At 42.1% G+C, this 19,654-nt stretch overlaps 1 protein-coding gene across 1 annotated transcript in view; it reads right to left on the bottom strand.

The window, feature by feature from the left end:
• LOC142463950 (mucin-5B-like) overlaps window positions 1–19,654 on the bottom strand; it is a 79,111-nt gene that overhangs the window by 13,234 nt on the left and 46,223 nt on the right. Inside the window, exons 35-52 of the mRNA XM_075566860.1 lie at window positions 17,602–17,785; window positions 16,636–17,092; window positions 15,993–16,171; window positions 14,878–14,947; window positions 14,069–14,166; window positions 12,135–12,166; window positions 11,608–11,785; window positions 11,412–11,516; window positions 9,564–9,604; window positions 8,832–8,960; window positions 8,628–8,726; window positions 8,265–8,393; window positions 8,035–8,133; window positions 6,725–6,844; window positions 6,518–6,616; window positions 5,935–6,054; window positions 5,012–5,057; window positions 2,146–2,254 (exon numbers count right to left, since the gene is read on the bottom strand). Coding sequence (XP_075422975.1) covers window positions 2,146–2,254; window positions 5,012–5,057; window positions 5,935–6,054; window positions 6,518–6,616; window positions 6,725–6,844; window positions 8,035–8,133; window positions 8,265–8,393; window positions 8,628–8,726; window positions 8,832–8,960; window positions 9,564–9,604; window positions 11,412–11,516; window positions 11,608–11,785; window positions 12,135–12,166; window positions 14,069–14,166; window positions 14,878–14,947; window positions 15,993–16,171; window positions 16,636–17,092; window positions 17,602–17,785 — 2,294 coding nt within the window. The remainder of the gene's footprint in view (window positions 1–2,145; window positions 2,255–5,011; window positions 5,058–5,934; window positions 6,055–6,517; window positions 6,617–6,724; window positions 6,845–8,034; window positions 8,134–8,264; window positions 8,394–8,627; window positions 8,727–8,831; window positions 8,961–9,563; window positions 9,605–11,411; window positions 11,517–11,607; window positions 11,786–12,134; window positions 12,167–14,068; window positions 14,167–14,877; window positions 14,948–15,992; window positions 16,172–16,635; window positions 17,093–17,601; window positions 17,786–19,654) is intronic.

Genomic DNA, 19,654 nt, shown 5'->3' with positions numbered 1-19,654 from the left:
ATCTGGAACCACACCTGTTAATAGTGACTGGTAAAAAGTCCCGTTAATGGCATTGCCAGCACACCACTACACGCTTTTAATATCCCTGGATGTACAGTGCCCCATCCAGCCCCATTGCACTGTCCACCTTCAGTTCTGACATTTCCAGCAGGACTTTCTCCTCCCTTTCCATTTATACTACTGTTACCATTCCGGTTACCTTCAGCTGTGAATCCGCCCCTTAAAAGTCATAACATATTAATGGGATTAGGAATGCTAAATGCTTGGCAGAAAGCGGTAAGAAAATACACGACCTAGCCCAGCATTTTCTGGATTGCCATGATGGTCAACATGGAAACCTCAACTTTAGAGGGTGGGAGGTGATCCCAATTGATCCTAGGAGGGGAGATAAGGAACTGCGTCTACTTCAAAGAGAGCAGTTTTGGATCTTCACGCCCAGACCAAATCCCCGGTAGGGTTAAATGAATTTATTGAGTTAACACCATTTCTGAAATAAAAAGGGGTCACTTTGTATAAACAAATGTGATATATTCCCGACTGTATTCCTTATGATAATTACCATATGTGATGTATAATATGTTATGATTCATTAAGTTAACATTATCCCAATAAGATGTCAGATTCTCCACCCCCCCACCCCCATTAGAATTATTCTGATAAATGAGATGTCATGTACAGTACAAGCTATGTCAACACTGCTGGATTATGATGTATGAGTAGGTTGAGCTGTATATATTATAACTAGATTACCTCTAAATGTATGTACACAGTTGTCGGATGATGACGGGTTTTTGCCTAAATGAAGACTGTGCACAGTGTTTTCAATTCTTTTCCCTTTCATTGAGAGTATTATTATTATTAAACATATGAATTTAAGCGGTGATAGTATTCAGGAATGATTGTTTGCCTGGTATTGTTTCTATGTATCCTTCTATACTGATGTTACACATTGTTCAAAGGTATGTTGATATATGGTTAAATTGTATCTTGTGTTGACATATATTATCCATACTGATGTCATACACTTAATACGAATGAGAACGCAACCTTCCCGAATTACTGGGGTACAGTATATGGCTATGGAGGATTGGTCAATTGTATGAATTATTGTTAGTGGAGGGTTATATGTATATAGAAATGCATTGATCTCTATACACAATTCAAATAGCCCTATGTAAAGGTGAATGTGATCAATCTTACCACATGATATGCCCTATTGATAGTTATATTGGGGTGCCATTAATGTTTTATACTGATGCAGCGGCCGTTATTTGAACACTTCACGTGTCATGTACATCGGAATCCCGATTTGAAACCGCGGGATGAATTCCAGCCTTCCCGCACTAAGATGCGAGCGCGGCGAGTGCAGAAAAACGAATTTTAGTGTTCTGGCTATTAAAAACATGAAATTGACACAGTAGCACAGTAGCACAGTAGCACAGTAGCACAGTAGCGCAGAACTGTACACATTACAATTCATCCATTTTATTGCAAACGAAGAAACAGAATCCATGAAATTCGAAACAAAACATCCGCGATACGCGCGGGTGCCTGGGGCGATTAGCCGCGTTCATGCTACGTGGGGAACAGCAGAGAACTCAAAATCGTCGCCGTGATGTGTTCGAATAACAGCCGCTGCATCAGTATATAACTTATGCATTAATTATATGTTCCTATTTTGTGTTTATGGCTTGGATTGATTATCCAATTATTTGTGGTTTAATAACCAATGTTTACCTGGTATAGACTAGGGCTTTGGTTAACTATTGGAAGAATGCCCACCTGAGAGGAGAAAAGTGGTATAAATATACTAACTCAACCCCTGATGAAGCGTTAGAACAACGCAAAACGCGTAGCGGTAGAGTTTGTGTTCCGTGACACATGACACTGGAGACCGTGACGACGGACACCTGCAATCTGCACTCCCCCACGAGGATGCCGCAATCAACTGTTTGCGGCTTGTGGCTGTTTCAACCATTTACCAGGACTTGAGGCTGCTGTCCCCCAGAGTTTGACTATCTATTTACCATCAACTGGGACTCAAACAGAAGCTCTGGTATTGGGGAGATCTGAATGTTTTTTACTGGGTGTTATTGTTTATTTTTTACATATATATATGGTATCAACATGGTTACTACAACTTACATGGATGTGGTTTTGCAGGCTCCTTCACAGTAGGAGAGCTCCACGGTCTCGTCAGACTCACAGGTGCTGGTTTTGATACGAGTGGACTGTTTACGGACCTGGCATCCAACTTGAAAAAGGGGAGATAGAGTGTAGAAGTTATTGAAGGGGTTTTTTTCTCATTACTTTTAATACTGGAGAGGATTTCCTAATATATACTGTATATAAAGATGTAGCAAGACTTAGCGCCTGCTGAGCCAGAGAAAGTGTCTGCCACAGTAACACTACGGGGGGGGGGGGAGTGATGTTTCTGGAATGGAACCCCCGCAAGGTTTATCCTCAGGAGCTAGGGCCGCTTGCACTAGTGCCAAAGTTACCCTTGCTGCATCTCTAAAGATGCAACTGTTGGTTTGGCCCAAATTCTGAGGAATTCCATGAACATGTCAGGGACAATCCTCAGCATAGACCATAGTCGCTGTAATCGCCCATCAGATTAACACAGTGGGGGTCCCTGCATTTGAATGGGACTCACGCTGTGCGAATCCTACCGGGCTGCGAGTCCCATTCAAATGCAGGAACTCCCGCTGTGTTAATCCGATGGGCCATTACAGCGCCTATGGACTATGCTGCAGAGTGTTTGCGAGATGCTTGTGAATTTAATAATGCGCCACCATGCAACGTCACGTTGGTGGCGTCCGCGGCGTCATTTGACACTGGATTCTGAGGGAGAAGCAGGGCGGCAGACACGGGCAAGTGCCTAAGGGTGGAGGATTTGTAAATCCACCGCTGATCACTTTGCAGTAATCAGTCTGTATGTTAGAGACTCCACCAACTTCATCAAAATGATCAGTTTTATTGACTTCAAAGACTCCCAGATTGTGCTAGTTATGCTTGAAGTCTCTAGCCGAGTGCTTCTCAACCTTTTTCGAGCAGGGGCACCTCATAAGAATTTTTTACATCTCGGGACAACTCTACTCTTCAGACCTCACTCATCCCCTCCTCACTTAAATGCAACACACTCACTCACCTTTTCACAAGCTCGCATCCAAGACACTCACCCACCCTCTTCTTACACACTCCACATTCACCTTTACTCACCCTGTTACTCAACACACATTACATTTATCCCCCCTTCACCCTTTTTTTGAATGAAAAAATTAAATCCTCCTTCTCTTACTTACACCACATACCTCCTCCATCCCCACAAAAAGCACTAAGGTTGACCATTTTGTACTATTTTCATTTTTGCCCTATACTCATTGGGAGTTGCACTTTGTTTTTCCAGTATAAAGATGTGGGCAGTATATGCCTAGTTAGGGCCAGATGCTTGAGACATGACTTCTATGCATATCAACTATACAGCACAATAGTGTGGTCTGTTATATTCCACACACGCTACAGAGGGGTAGTGCTTTGCCAGTGTGGTAGTGCTTTTGCTACAGATTATCTTTTGAGGATACCTAAACCATGTCCCCACCTCCAGGGTAATAATGTGATAGGTTGGCTCAGAGATGTTCCCGACTTCCCAGCACTCAATGCTACATGTATGACTTCGACCTCCTAGACACTGTAAAGATGGTACCTACTTAAGTCCACATGGCAGCCAATACCATACAACGCGTAATGGATTTATTGACTATCCTGATGTTCAAACTGAGTCCCTACAGTACCCTTGGTGGGATAAAGTGAATGGCAGGTAAAGGATTGTATCCCGTCTCCTGGTTTCTCAATGAATGTTGTTAAACTTCCTTACACACTGTGTTCCAGATGGACTCAGAGTTGGCTTATAGGATATACAGATGTTGCTAACCTTGTTTCTGGTGCCGCTGCCGGCAGCGGTCACACGGCCACAGCACCGGAGGATTAATGCTGCAGTGGGTTCCATTCAGAATTAGAGCGATAGCAGCAGACACATTAAAACATACCGTACATGGATTTCTTTCAGTTTTTATCTCATTCTCTGTGGTGTCCCCATGGGTATGCTCCTTGATGGAAACACTTAGTTCCCTAGCAGCCACTTGTGCCTGATTCGTGGCCCCTAAGGTTAACTTTGTTTGTTTTGTGGTCCTTCCGGGTTTTTCGTCTATATAATCTTGGAGTTTTGTCTGTGTCCTCACCGGTCTGATGAAGGTCACTTAGTGGACCAAAATGTTGGTTCCGGTAAACACCAATATACTGAATTTTGATGAATTTTATCCAGTTGTGCTGTATTTTTGCTTCTAAACTAGTGGTTTGAATGATGTATGAGTCTTTATTTTTTTTGTGTTTTTGATACGTGCAAATGCCAGTATTTTGTTACATTGCTTGTAGGTGTGCTTTTTGTTGATATATATATATATATATATATATATATATATATATATATATATATATATACAGTGTTCGACAAATCTATACATTTGCTCGCCCCGGGCGAGTGGATTTAACCCCCGGGCGAGTAAATATTGGCCCAAGCAGCACACGTTTGGTACTAGGTGGCGAGTAGATTTTTTTGTGTGGCGAGTAGATTTTTTGGTGATTTGTCAACCACTGTATATATATATATAGATAACACAATAGTGCGCTAAATATTATAACAAACTGTGAATAAAAAGTATAAAGGATGCTGCCACAATGTGTTATATATATATATATATATATATATACCGTATTGGCCCGACTGTATAATACGTGTACAGTTTTCGGAAGGACATTTTTAGGAAAAAAACATAGCACTATATTCAGGCCAATACGGTAGTCCCAAAAAAATCATATCATATGCGCCAATGAGTAACACTATACTTATATGCTATGATATATTGCTCTTGCACATAATTGTGTGTCAATATATAACTGACCCATTGAGTAGAGAAGCGATTGGCTGCATCATTAATAGGACTGGTCTTACCTTCACAAGTCTGGCAGCAGCCATCGGCTGTCCTCTTGATGGTGCCCTGCATCATACAGATAGAAATTGGATAAGGATTAGTGAAAGAAACCCCTCTGTATGGTGCCATGGCCAGGCAGAATTTTTGCAGCAGCTGATTTATAACCAATCGATAATCCAATCTATGACCTTTTACTATGGCATACATAAACGTCCTCTTGTACTTTGCCACTGTGACATGCATGGTTACATCTCGTTCTGGTCCATTGTCACAGTATAATGGTTATCACACAGTTGTAGTTTCCTTCTCATAGTACCCCAGTTGGCACTATTACAGTTTGATGTCTCTAAGGCATACATGGCTGCCTCATGCTAAGATGATGTCACTGCTATTCACGACTATCTCCTGCTGAGTCTCTGTCCCTAGGACATACAAGGCTATCTCATATTTAGCCTCTGTCACTAAGACATATTATACATGCCTTTTTCTTTTTAGTCTCTATTACAATTATACAGTATATGGCTATTTTATGCCGGGCCTCTGTCTCTAGGACATTCATGGCTATCAAATGCTGACCCCTGTATATCTCATGCTGAACCTCTATCACTAGGACATACTGTATATAACAATCTAATTCTGACCATCTATCACTAATATACATGACTTGCATATCTTATTATGAGCTTCTGTCACTAAGACATGCAGTACTGTACATGGCTCTGTCTTCTTCATGACTATGAAATATACTCTACATCATTGTACATCTCCTAATTCCAAACTCTCACATGCACAGCTATGGCAAACAGCTCCTCTCTCCCTGTGATTCTTCCATTCTTTGAAATGGTAGTGTTCTTCAAAGAAAGCTTTTTGAATTCCAGGATCGACCCCCTTTTCATTTTTAACACCCTCGGTTAAAACTGTAGCTAGCATAAAAAGAACGCACATCCTTGCATTGGGTTGGATCGAAGGCTGGACATTTCTCCTTCATTGTCACCACATCATAAGCCTCAGTACATGTGTAGGAAGTGCATTTGTCTTCTGGAGGGTTGAAGGTCTCTCCAGGCTGAAACGTAGAAGGAAGGGAAATGAGAGGAAGTACTTCTTCACAGAAAGGGTGCTGGATTCCTGGTGTAGTCTCCCAACAGAAGGGATAGGGGCTAATACAGTAAGGAAATTAATGAGACTATCCTAAAAATGAAAGAAAATCAAGGATAAAATAGAGTCTAAGGCTTTACAGCAGATAATGTACGAAATGGGCAGACTGAGCGGACCAGGGGGTTCTTATCTGCCATCAAACTCTGTTTCTATTCTATAAATGTGTGTCACAATGAGATTCCACCATATACAAATGATTTACAAATTATCCTATGAATTTCAGATGATCTGAATGCCCCATTAAGCAAAGCTCACAGGCCTTATATATGGATCTCATGTCAATGCCTTTTATAATTGTGGGAATGTGATTGGTCCTGGATATTGCCATTGATGTATTGTACTGAGCTGCATAAACAGCCATAGGCTTTTACCTGGAGAACTTTAGTTGTGTTGTCACCCATCTTCATTGTACATGCCACCTTGGTACATTCTCCACAGCACTCTCCAGATTTGATCTTATATTCAAAACCCTGTGGAAAGATGAACGAAAGAGTGATAAGTTTGCGCAAGTCTTCATAAACAATCTTATCACCCATGGAAATCAGCCCCGATATTTATTATTATGAAAAGGAACGTACTGCTTCGCAGTCAACAATAGCACAGGATCTCTTCATGGTGACAGGAACAAACTGATCCTCCATTTGGTGACATTCATAGTGGAGACAGAGCTCCTGAGGCGGTGTCCAGATCTCACCAGGCTGAAAGTATTGGCGGAGAATAAGTTTATGGTTCAGTACATGCTTGTAGTACCTCACCTTTATATATGTAACCCCCACCCCCTTCCCTCCCTATTGGGGTTACTACATAGATGTGATAGCTACCTGCCAATTACTAGGCAGGAGCTTAGCCCTGCCCTTTTGATGACCCAGCGACAGGGGGTGTGAGAGACGGAGAAATGCTGAGAACAGAGGTCCTGCTAGTGACCTAAAACAGTGAGTCGGTAGAGTTAGGCCAGAGTCATTGTTTGTTGTTTTGGATTACAGGGAACGTGTCCCTATATAGCGGGGCCCCTGGATAAGGGAGCTACCATAGTACAAACAGGGAATCTATAGTGAGCAAGGCCAATGAGAAGCCCTACAAAGTGATATAATATCCCAGGAGGGCTGCTTTATACACAGCCACAAGACTAACCAGCTACCAGTCCCTACAGGAGTGGTGGTTCTGATGCCAATACTAGATATGACACTGTGCAGTGAGCTGCGGGCCAAAGTGATGGCGCACAAGGCTAACCAGAATCACCCTCCCAGCTCTCTGATCATAGAGACAGACAGGGGACCGTCAGCTGGGACCCTGGTAAGAGAAGATTGGTAAAAGGTGGTGAGAACAAGCCTCTCAATGTCCTATAAATAGAAGTGTGAGCTATTTGTAAAACCCCAAGTACTGTGCCCCCTCACCCCTGCTCATAAGCATGCGAGAAAGAATGCTGTAACCGCACAGCTGTGCTAAATAAAGACCTTGTTGTAAACTACAAAACTCCTGGCGGCCATCTATACCATCAGCAAGTATGCCCAGCCTGCGCAGACCATCACCCTGGATGAAGGTACGTACCCTGAGAAGCCGTAACACACATATGTTGTAAACTCCCTTATCAGCTAGGCAGGGAGGGTTACATATATAGTACTTTAATTTGGCATCAAAGATATGGCTTCCATAAAGATATATACATTGCAAAAAAATATACAAAGCAATCACATTAAAGTGATGTATATTTTGGCTACTGAATGTACTGTATTCACATAGACTTAAAAAAAAAGAGTGTAAATCCAAAATACTGTAGACAGTGATCACTGATATTAAAATAGGAGGATCTATGCTGAGAGACCTTTTGATATGTTGGAAGATAGCTTTGATAGGCCTTATTCACAATGAACATAAGAAGTAATGGTACCTTCAAGACTTTAGTGGAGTTATCCTTCATCTTCATTGTACAGGCCACCTGCTCACATGTGCCACAGCACTCACCTTCTGGCATCTTGTACTCAAAGCCCTGTGAAACATAAAGTACTATAAGATAAGAATTTCCCAGGCCTCTGACCTACAAAGGAGTGTCCCTCGAGGAACATACTCATATCCAATCTCCAACCCACAGCAGAGGTGATAGAAATAAAAGGGACGTACTGATTTGCATTCCTCGGCACTTGAGACGGCACATTCTGTTATCACTCTGACCAGGAAGTATTGTTCCTCAGTTTGGTTGCATTTATAATAAGAGCATTTATCGATAGGAGAGGACCAGGTCTCACCAGGCTGTTAAACAAAGCAAAACATTAATATGACGCAATACAATATGTTACTCGACTCTCCCCAGGATTTTTCATCCTTCTAATTCGTGCAAAACTCCTTTATAACTTCTGTCTCTAACAAAGAAGGAATAAAGTACTATATAGACTGATAGCAGTTGTATCATTAGTCAGATTGCTTTTATTAATCTCTCATATTGAACTAAATATACCAGCCTGATACCCAGAGCACTAAGAGTACCTGGATAACTACGATAGAATTATCCTTTATTTTCATGGTACATGCCACCTGCTGACATTCCCCACAACACTGGTTCTCCTTCTTCTTGTACTGGTAGCCCTGCCATAAAACAAATTGAAAGAGATGAAGCCATAGAAATATTGTTATGTATGACATGGGTAACTATTACTTTGGAACACAGACGGGGATAGAAATGGAACTGACCTGTGAGCATTCTGTGTGACAAGAGATGGCCTCACATGCTACCAGGTTTAGCAAGGTCTTCTCATCTTTTTCATATGTGCACGTACATTTTTGGCAGGAGTCCTTGGTTAGGGGGATGGAATGTCCTGGCTGTAAGTGGGGGGAAGAAAACCATTGCTATGGTTAATTAGTTGGTGGAAGTGCTTTTGTATCCACCTACCCCTCAGAGATCTAACTGTCTCTTCATCTCTACATTCATGATAGTCAATTCGGCTGAGCAGCTCATATCTTTGAAGCACATGGATTCTAATAGTCATCCATCTATTATGAAACATCCATCTATTATGAAACGTGTATCTTGTCACTAGAGAGGGGCTAATAAAAAGGAGGACACCTGAGATGCTTGGGAAATATGCTAATCAAGATATGCAAAGTGTATTCAAATGAGTGATATTAGCATATCTCCCAGATATCCCAGGTGTGATCCTTTTTGTGCACAGGTATCTCTCAGAATGTTTGTGTTTGAGTGGATGCAGTATAAAGGACTTGAGACGCACGTAATATACGGCTCTCATATGTTCGACTTTGAGAATAGTGGTCACAGGCGGAATTGCAACGTCCACCCAAAAACATTTTTTCGGGCAATTTGTCTGTCTACTTGTCCCCTTCTAACATCTACACTTAATGATCCATCATTTTCCAATCCAGTCGACTTTCTTTATCCTGTGCCCTGGACAGATAAATGCTGCTCACCTGATATATGGCCTCTTGGATTACACAGACATCCATTGGCTCTGTTGAGGAAATGGTAAGTTAGTGTTAATGATTGCCCCACACCTCTGGATTGCTCTTCCCCTCAATATACACCAAGTACCTTTTCTCTCAACTTTCAAAACCCATCTTAAAACTCCCCTCTTTAATAAAGCATTTCAATAGCTCCAAAGTACTCATACTTTCACATGTACTTACCATAACTCCTTAAATACACACTTTCCTTCCTACTGCCTCCATAACTCCTTCCTACATAACTCTTAGATCGTAAGCTCTTTGGAGCAGGGACTCCTTTTACTATGTTTGCTATTGTATTTGAAACACAGATTGCCATTCCTTGTTTTACTGTTGCTTCTATTACTACTGTGAAACGCTATGTACATCAAAGGCACTGTACAAATACAAACAAGTACATAGATACATCTGTAATTGCACTTTAGCTCTCATATAGTGCGTCTACATTGTAGCCGCTTAGGCAATTCCCACATCACATCCCAAGCTATGGGCAATATCATTGTTTTGTTTCCTCTTTTATCTATGAAGTGGAGGAAAGTCAAAGGGCACAGTATCAAACGGATAGTGTTGGAAGAGTCTACTTTGATGTGGTTGCAGATTAACATGGTTTGGCCCAAAAGATTGAACTACATGACCCAATACTTATGAGAATAAAATATATATAAATGAACTAGATATTTTGTCACACCTGTTGTGCAATGGGGGCTTCTCAGTTTACTGTTGTATGTTTGACGTCACTTTCCCGGTAGCGCTCTAGTTGGCGCTATTTCGTTTGCACCGAGAAGGGGGCCGCCTTGTCTGCCCAGAGGTCGCGGATGCGCAGAATGGGCTGTTGCCGCAGGCGCGCGTGCACAGATCGTAGGTTGCGCGCGCAGAACGTAGGTCGCGCATGCGCACAAGGGGGATAATGCCAGTTTACGCATGCGCACAAGGGGCAAAATGCCGGTTTGCGCATGCGCACAACTGAAAATCGCCGGTTCTGCTTTCCGGCGATTTTCACTATACAGCGGGCCCTTAGAACGGAACCCGCGTATGCCCGGGCCCTGCTGTATTTCTAATATATGCATACAGTAGCTGTGAAAAGTACTGGGGATGACTCGGTGGCTGGAGATGTAATACTGATGATATTAAAAAGTGGCATATGATGTTATGCATGATGAGGTACCAACACAAGGCAACAAAATGATGTGCAGTCTGAATGTATGTATATATATATATATATATATATATATATATATATATATATATATATATATATATATATATCTTTAGTTATATAGCAACCACAGTGTACTCAGCTATATATATATCTATATCTTTAGTTATATAGCAACCACAGTGTACTCAGCGCTTTACAAAGCCAACAGTACAGGAAATTATAATAATACAATATGCGCAACTAACAAAACCAGACAACAGGAAAAGAAATCCCTGCCCCAGAGAGCTTACAATCTAAGTGGTATGTTGGGAGAGTTACAGAGACAGCAGGTGAGGGAATAAGTGCAGTAGATGGCAGTGCTTGGCCACGATGGTTGGTAGAAGTGACTGTGGATGTGGAACAGCAGCCATGAGTTCCGGCTACTGGGATGCTTCATTTGAGAGGTGGGCTTTAAGGTCGGTCGGTATTAAATTAGATGGGTTACCACCATTATCGGGGGGGAGCGGCAGAGAGGCGTGGGCGAGAGCATGTGTGTACATGGCTGGGTGCAGGATTAGGAGATAAATCCCCAGCAGCAAGAAGCAGGAGTAGAGAGAGATTCTCCTCAGAGAGCATTAGACCATTAAGATGCTCCTGCATAAAACATCAGTACTTACTACAGTCATATTTGCGGCAGCAGTCTCCGGCCAAAAGAACTGGGTTATCTTTAAATCCAAGAGGACAGCTTCTCACCGTGTCAGAACAGAGGCTGGTATTGCAGCCTGTGTGTGGAGAGATCCAGTCATGAACCAATTGCAATATATCATTTAGGTTATTATTTATAACAAACAGGCTTTATTGCAATCCACTTACGGCATTCATTCAACATGCAGCATGGCTGATTTGGGTCTGGTATCTGCCCAACAATGAATCCTTCCTTCTTGCAAGAGATGCTGGGAGGTTCAGGACACTTAAGTGGCTTGCACTGTACTGTGAGGGAGTTGGCCTCACAGACACACTCTTGGCAGTTGCTAATCCAGGTCTCTGCAGCCTGTGAACAGAGCAGTTATAATGTACAAAGAAAGAGTACAGCCAGTACCAACCCGCATTGGTGACCAGGTCTGTAAAATCAGTACTGGCTGACATTGCTGGGTGGACTGATACAGTAAATGGAGGAGGTGCTGTATCTGACTAGAAGAATATCCAGTTACACAATAAAATGGTCTAAAAACTATTTGCCAAGAGCACAGACATTTGCACATGATGGTCAGTAAAGAATCATCAATCAGCAACGACAAAAGACATTTCTGGATAGGGTATAGAACAAAGCATCCATGGAAAAAGACATCTCCTTTCCCCACACCCTGCTTACAGCATTGGAAGGTGTAACCCAGACTCACCTTTTTGGGCATTCCTTCAGGTCCAACACAAGCTGGAAGAGATACAATTTTATTTATAGGCACGCTAGAAAAGTCCAGTGTGTGAATCAATGCCTTAGCTATCTACAGAAATGTTTACATGTGAGATTGGAAAAAACAACTGAACACATTTGTAATGTCTGGAAGGCTAATGAAGACCTATTTTGTTGGCCACTGCACATACAGTACATACAAGTTTGGTATTTTCTGAATGGTTCGATAATGCTCTCTAATTAAATTTCTAGATAGCAAAGTACTGTACACTGACAACTGCTGGGCCTTAAGGACCAAGCATCCAGTGATGTAATTTTTTCAAATAGACTGATTGCATTAGAGAAGTAAAAAGCAGCGCACTGCCAGGGAGCCAGGTGGTTTAAAAATGCTAAATCCTTGATTGAAAAAATGATATAAACATCACTCAAGGTGGTTGTGCAGCCTCCAACGCGTTTCGGACAAAGTGCCCTTTAACAAGTGTAGGGGTGTTCTGGTTTCCCCTCTGTACCTCCGCTGCAGGGCACAATCACAGGGGGTGCTGTGTAGGGAGCGTCCGGAGGTTCCGCGGTGGCCCGATTGCACAGGGCGCCACCATGTTGTAAATGGCATTGCGCAATACTCATGCGCGACCGGAGGCACGGAGAGAGTTCGCGCATGCACAGTGTAAGCGCGCGAACGGCTGGCCAATAACCAGGAGGCTCTGAAGTAAAACTACAATTCCCATGAGCCTCAGCAGAGCCACATGACACCAGGGAATGAATAGGAGTGAAGGGATTGCTGGCAGGCAGGAAAGGGAAGCGTAGGGGAGAGACCACGCTAGCAGAGGGTGATGGAGGGGAGAGGTTGTGTGTGTGCAGGGGGTCTGTGACCCACCTGCGTAGGCCAGATTTCCCCTCAGGCCCCAATGCAGACCCTGAGTCACCACCAGCTTGTGGTACTGCAGGGAACAGCCCTAGAGAGAGACATCCTATTACCTTACTGTATTAGCAGACAGGGACACAGTGTTCTTCCTAAGCTGCTGTGTGTTCAGTGGTTTGGGCTCAAGCTGCTGGACATTACCAAACTCGTGAGAGACTACGCTGGATTGGCGGATCCTTTTCGAAGTCTGTTACCGGCTGCTGGAGTGGCCGGAAGGTATTTAATAAGTGCACCAACACCTGTACCTTCAGGCGCTGATCCCGCCTTGGGGGAGGGTTCTTTGGGGACACTGGGTTGAGTGACCAAGGGACTCAGTCTATACATTGGACACGGTGTGGGGTACACACGGTGGTGGGAAGTGACATTACTCAACGTGGAGAGTGGCCAGGCCACTGGTGTATAATTAGAGTATCAGCTATTCATGTACTGTGATTATATGTGTTGTATTCCTAATAGGTGTAAGCTAAGGTTTTGCAATTACTTATTAGTAAAAGGTTACAACGTTGTGACTTGTTATCATTATTCTTACCTAGGGGAATCTCACTTATTGGGGATCCTGGGTAAGTGGAGGCGCTGCCAAGAACATATTGTTACCCCAGGCTCCCAGTTAGCGGAGGCCCAGATCTCGCTGAGCCAGCAGGTACATACAGCACTAGTAGTCTCTCTATATCAGCAGGAAAGAGGGCTACACAAGTTACTCCTTGTTATTGTGTTACTCCTTGTTACAGGACACTTTGTCTGATACGCGTAGGAGGCTGCACAACTGCACAACTGTTTGTATTCCTAAATCATTGGAGCACCCAATTTCACATATGTATACGATCATTGCACTAGAGATATGATTTTTGGCAAATGGTTTGTAATGTACCAATACATCCATCCAGAAACAGTCTAAAGTACAGTACTTTGTAGCATAAATGTGGGCAGTTCCATGTGTTTAACAGGCTGGTAGAAGCTATTGCATGTTTTGGGGTGTGTTTTCATATTTTGTGTATTATACTTACAGCAGCTTTTAACACAGACATTGCTATAAGAGTTGAAGAGCTTAGTTCCAGCGGGACAGAAGCATCCTTCAGTAAGACCATGACTGACCGGTTCTTCACTGTAATGAGAGGAGACCACATCACGGACTATTAAATATTTACTGCAAGAGTATTAGTTAGGATGCAAAATTGTGTTTGTTTTCCTCGTAAAAAGTACGTAAACATATAAACATCACATTTGACTGAAATAGGAACCAACTGATCCACTTAGTCTATTTTCCGCTCTAAAACTTCTGACCCTACTTGATCCTTGGCTTTCTTTGATAGCCTTATGTCTATTTCAAGCAAATTGGAGTCCCTTACTTTAATATCCCAAACCCCCTCTGTTGGGAGGCGATTGCATTAATCCACTACCCTTTCAGTTTAGTCCTCCTTGAAATATGGTATGCAGACATGAGCAGAGTACTGGAGATGAGGTCTTACACATGATCTATACAGTGGAACACTACAGTACCTGCCTATTTCGGCTGTTAATACCACTCCTTGTACAACCTAACATCTTGCTGGCTTTCCCCATTGTTTTCTTACATTGCTTGCATCATTTTAAGGCACTTTAAATAATAACTCTCAGGTGCCTTTTCCTGTTAGTGAATGAAATTATAGAGCAAATAAGTCCTGTATTCCAATTTGGGCTCTTGAGGAATTTTAGGCAAATTTATTGCTCATTAAAATTCCACTTATTTTCTCCCCTACGCAACATAATAGTTGTATTCATTAGTATCTCTAGAAACAAATTGCAATATAATGGAGGTCTTCAAATGTTTCCTTACTTGCTATCACAGGTGGTGGTGTGAATTGGGCCACAAGCATTGTAAATTTTTCCAGAAGGGCAGTTGTATGCTATGTAGCAAGAAGAAAGAGAAAAGCTATTAGATCATCATCTCTCCTTCAATCCAGTCATAGGATTGATAAACTACCCCATGGAGGGTTAATATTATAATACCAATTATACACACAGAGACATACACATGTATGTATATATATATATATATATAAAGAACTAGATTGGTCATCACTCGAGTCTAGGCACAAAGTTCACCTTTCTGTCTTGCCTTCAAATACTTTCTGGGCAAGCTACCCGTCTATCTGAACAAGCTCCTCACCCCTACCACATGCAGCACTTATCATCTGAGATCTGACTCCAAAAGACTGTTCATGGTCCCAAGGTTCAGCAAAGTATCTGGCCGCTCCTCCTTCTCTTACCGTGCACCCCAAAACTGGAACAATCTACCGGAGACTCTCACATCCACCACCAGTTTAAGTTCTTTCAAAACTAAGGCTGTCTCACATTTTAATCTGGTCTGTAACTGTTACATAAGCCTATAATATACATCTTCTCTAACTGTGCATGCAATGTCTTGTATATAATGTATACCCTGTTAATTTATGTAACTGTATTTGTAACCATGTATTATTTGTCATATATAAAATAAAACATTATATAAATATATATATATATATCAAAGATTATTGCACCCGCTGATGACGCAGAATATTGTATTATAACATAGAATATCACACATTTTCCATAGGTTTTAATGGAAGTGATAACGCAGAGTTACCCCCAATAACTTAATATCACGTGCAATGATCTTTGCTACATCTTATATTTATATGAAAACTCAAATCAAGCATTTTCCTTATGATCAAAAATGTGAAAGGGTAAGATGGTCCTTCCACTGGATCACATCAGATCATTCACTCCTAATAATATTGTTCTGTGTAAAGGACAATGACAGCAAGCTATCATTGAATACTTCCTTACTCAGGACTGTTAAGATTGGAGAAGGCAGAATGTATTAGGGTTTCCCTTCATAAAGAGAGCAGCAGATAAGACACATCAATGCCTTCCACTGCAAAGGTGGAACCCCTCTATATTACTTACGGCAATGGCCTCCAGTCTTTCCTCTCCAGTCCACACAAATTCCACTGAAAATGCACAAGGTAGCGTAGATCTCTAGGCTGGAGCACTGCACCGAGTCATTGCTGACACGGCAGGCATCAAAAGCACAGCCAACATGGTACGGCTTTGGCTGTATCTTCTTGTGGCATTCGGCAAAGACCCTTCAAACACAACACAGGAGCAGGTGTGTACTTCAAAGAATTGACAGTGCATCTGTTGTGCATTATGTCTGCTGCTCCCACCACACAGTAATATTGTGAGAAACAGACATACGAGACCATTGACCCACTGTGTCAGTCCTTCCCACCACAAGATGAGATCAAGATAGAGATAGAGAAAGGTTTAAGTTCATAGTAATGTGTTACATACTTATGCAGAGACAGAAGAAACAGTACTTTTGCAATCATATAGTAACATACAGACAAACAGCAGCTTTGGGACACTAACATTGTGAACTTACACTAGATACAGCAGGAACAGAGATACTGAAAAGATATGTGGTCCATAAAGCCGGTCAATCTTAAGGCAAAGTGGAAACATAACAGTGTACTACTTCTTCCATGAGTAATTGGGGTCAGCCATTAATATCAAATAATTCCTAGAAGTTGTGAAGGATGTTACTTACTCGCTCAAGATCAAATCACAGAGTGGTGAAGGTGGACATGTTGATGGTGGAGTTGCGCTGGAAGGAGATGTAGGAGCCGGAGATGTAGGAGTCAGAGATGTAGGAGCCAGAGATGTAGGAGTCAGAGATGTAGGAGTCGAAGATGTAGGAGTCAGAGGTGTAGGAGTCAGAGGTGTAGGAGTCAGAGATGTATGAGTCAAAGATGTAGGAGTCGGAGATTTAGGAGTCGAAGATGTAGGAGTCGGAGATGTAGGACTCGGAGATCTAAGAGTCGGAGATGTAGGAGTCGGAGATGTAGAAGTCGGAGATGTAGGAGTCGGAGATGTCGGCGATGGCAAATTGCAGTATGGTTTATCCGGCACATTGACATTCCATTTGCCAGCCATTTCAGAGCAGTTTGCAATGATTCTACCATTTGGCAGTCGGCAATCATCAGTGCTGTTGTTGGAGCAAGTGCCTGTTTGGTCCATAAAGTACAGGTATAAAGAAAATGCAGTCATTGAGTGAGATGAAATAGTGAATAAAGGAGGTGAAGGGGTATTGAAATCTCTCAGGACAATGGCAAAAACACACTTCAAGACCGAGATTCTACAAGTTTGCATAAAGCAAGAGTAAACGAGTACTTCACTGTTAAGCGATAACTTTTTTATTTGGACTAAATAGAGGAAATTGAAGAGAAATGTATTAGGTGGATACGGAAAACACAAAGTCCTCGAGTATTTGTTATCCGGTTTCAAGATCTTATGGAAGTTTTTACACGGTTTTGAAAGCTTGCATTTCAAAATGACAATGAAGGACTTTCAAACTGGCCAAACAAATAGTACCAGGAAGAAATTATGTGAAAATAAACAAATGCTAAATAATTAATTTTAATATTCAATAGTATAGTATTCAACAAAAAGGTCTCACAGATTATACGATTAATTAACAGTAAGTCAAGGTAAGAAGAAAGGTTTGGTTGCATACCGCACTGTCCTTCTGTGTTGTAGCCAAACTTGCTGAATGGCAATTTGATCACAAAGATCATTCCATTAAAGGTGATGTAAGCCTCGATTTCTGGGATCTCCACCACCATGTTGATACCAGCACTGGAGACAGTAATGCCATTTGTGGTGAATCCTGCTGTAATCCAATCTTGGTTGAACCTAATCTGTTGGCAGAAGATAGAGAGAGTCAGCCTTCATGCTGTCACAGAATGACCATACTCCGAGTATCGCTTTGGTCATCTGAATTATTGTAAAGCAACACAAAACAAATTCGGAATAATCAGGACAGATGGGAAGTAACTTTTGTTGTCTTCCTCTAGATGTGTATAACAAAACACTAAAAGACCCAATGCTACAGTATATCCAAAATTACAAATGATATAATTACTGTAAATACTTATCTGTCTCTCTTCTCATTAGTAAAGGTTATTTAATCAAATTCTTTGTGTAACCCCTCTTGTAAATCTAGGCAGCTGACACACATATACTGCCCTTTGGCTGCAATAGGAAACTACAATTCCCTGCTTGCTGTGCTGCAGCAGGGTGCCACTTTTGGTACAGGAGAATGTGACTTGAGATGGACAGGTCCTCAGCCAATGAGATTGGACTCTGGAGAGGCGGAACTAAGAAAGGAGCTCTCTAAGAGTCCCTGGCAGGACATGCAAGGGGAGAGCTGCTACAGCAGATCTGCACAAGCCTGGAGGACTTCAGGATTGATCTCGGGTGACCTGAGGCCAGTTCGTGTCCTGCTAAAAAGAGTGGCATTGACTGCAAGGAGAATAGCAGATCGTGCAGGGAGGCCCAGTAGATCATTGGAGTGAAAGCAGCACTGAGCAGCGAACACCGTTGGAGGGAACCCACAACAGTTTCAGATAAAAGTGGTACCAAAGTGTTTTTGTGAAGTACAGGCCTGCTACACTTATTTGCATTAACAAGCTCCAATGGTGTGCTGGCACCATCACACAGGGCTTCATACCCAGGATTGGGTGTCCGCAGCATCAGACACTGATATGCACCCATGTAGTATTTATCGGGAATGTTATGTTGATGCGTTATAATATGAATGTAGTGATCCTTTGCTATGGGTCACAAGGTACCTAAGGTTTATCCATACTTGCTATATAAAAACAGTTATATTACAAACATCATTGTAGTTTGTGTCCCATTGTCTGACCTAATGTCACGTGTGGCATACCACCCACAAACAGAGGACTCAGACCCCCACCTTAGCAGCAGGTATCAGTGTGGGGCCAGAATAAAGAAACTTTATATTTGACTCAAGTGTTTTTAAGCCTAAAATCATGCCAATATATACCCTGCTTACAGGTCCTAATACTTTATAACCTGCAAACGTTCTCTTAACCTCTTTAATGGAGGGATAAATGTTTTAATAGACTGGTCATTCAAAGGTGCATAACAAGACTTGCTATATAAAAGTGGGATGAGCGAGATTAAAACCACAGAGGGGCCATCAACCTCCAAACAATTGGTTACCAATTGCCATTTACAAACACACACAACCCCTCCAAGCTCATATATTATTTAAGTTATTGTGGGTGAAAAGGTGACTAAAAATCCTCCACCGTATAGCATATACTGTAGCATATAAAAATATTACAGCTGAACCCCTTTATAGCGCGATCCGCTATAACGCGGATCCGCATATAACACGGTTTGAGCGTGGACCCCGAATATTAAAAAATATATATAACTTAAATAATGTGTGGTGAAGACCTACTTCATGTGTCAAGTTGCAAAGCCAGTACAACCAACCTCACACTGACGAGACCCATAAGGTCGAAACAGTCTGTCTTTGAGTGGGTTTATTGGCTTTGCATCTCATCCCAGGCTATGTTTAGAAGCTATGTGTAAAGCAGCATGCATTGGCTTAAGGGTTTAACCATGTAATGTGGTATTGAGATAAAAGGTGGCACTGTGTGCTCATTTGCATGTCATTTCCCAGAATCCCTTGCTGCAGTGGAAGTGCTGTAGGCTAGGTGATAAAGGTGAAGGGCAGGGTTGCAGACCTGTCT

This window comes from Ascaphus truei, chromosome 12 (genome assembly GCF_040206685.1).
Source record: "Ascaphus truei isolate aAscTru1 chromosome 12, aAscTru1.hap1, whole genome shotgun sequence".
Lineage (NCBI taxonomy): Eukaryota > Metazoa > Chordata > Amphibia > Anura > Ascaphidae > Ascaphus > Ascaphus truei.
Note: the sequence above shows the minus strand (reverse complement) of the source record. Positions and strands in the feature narration are given on the sequence as shown.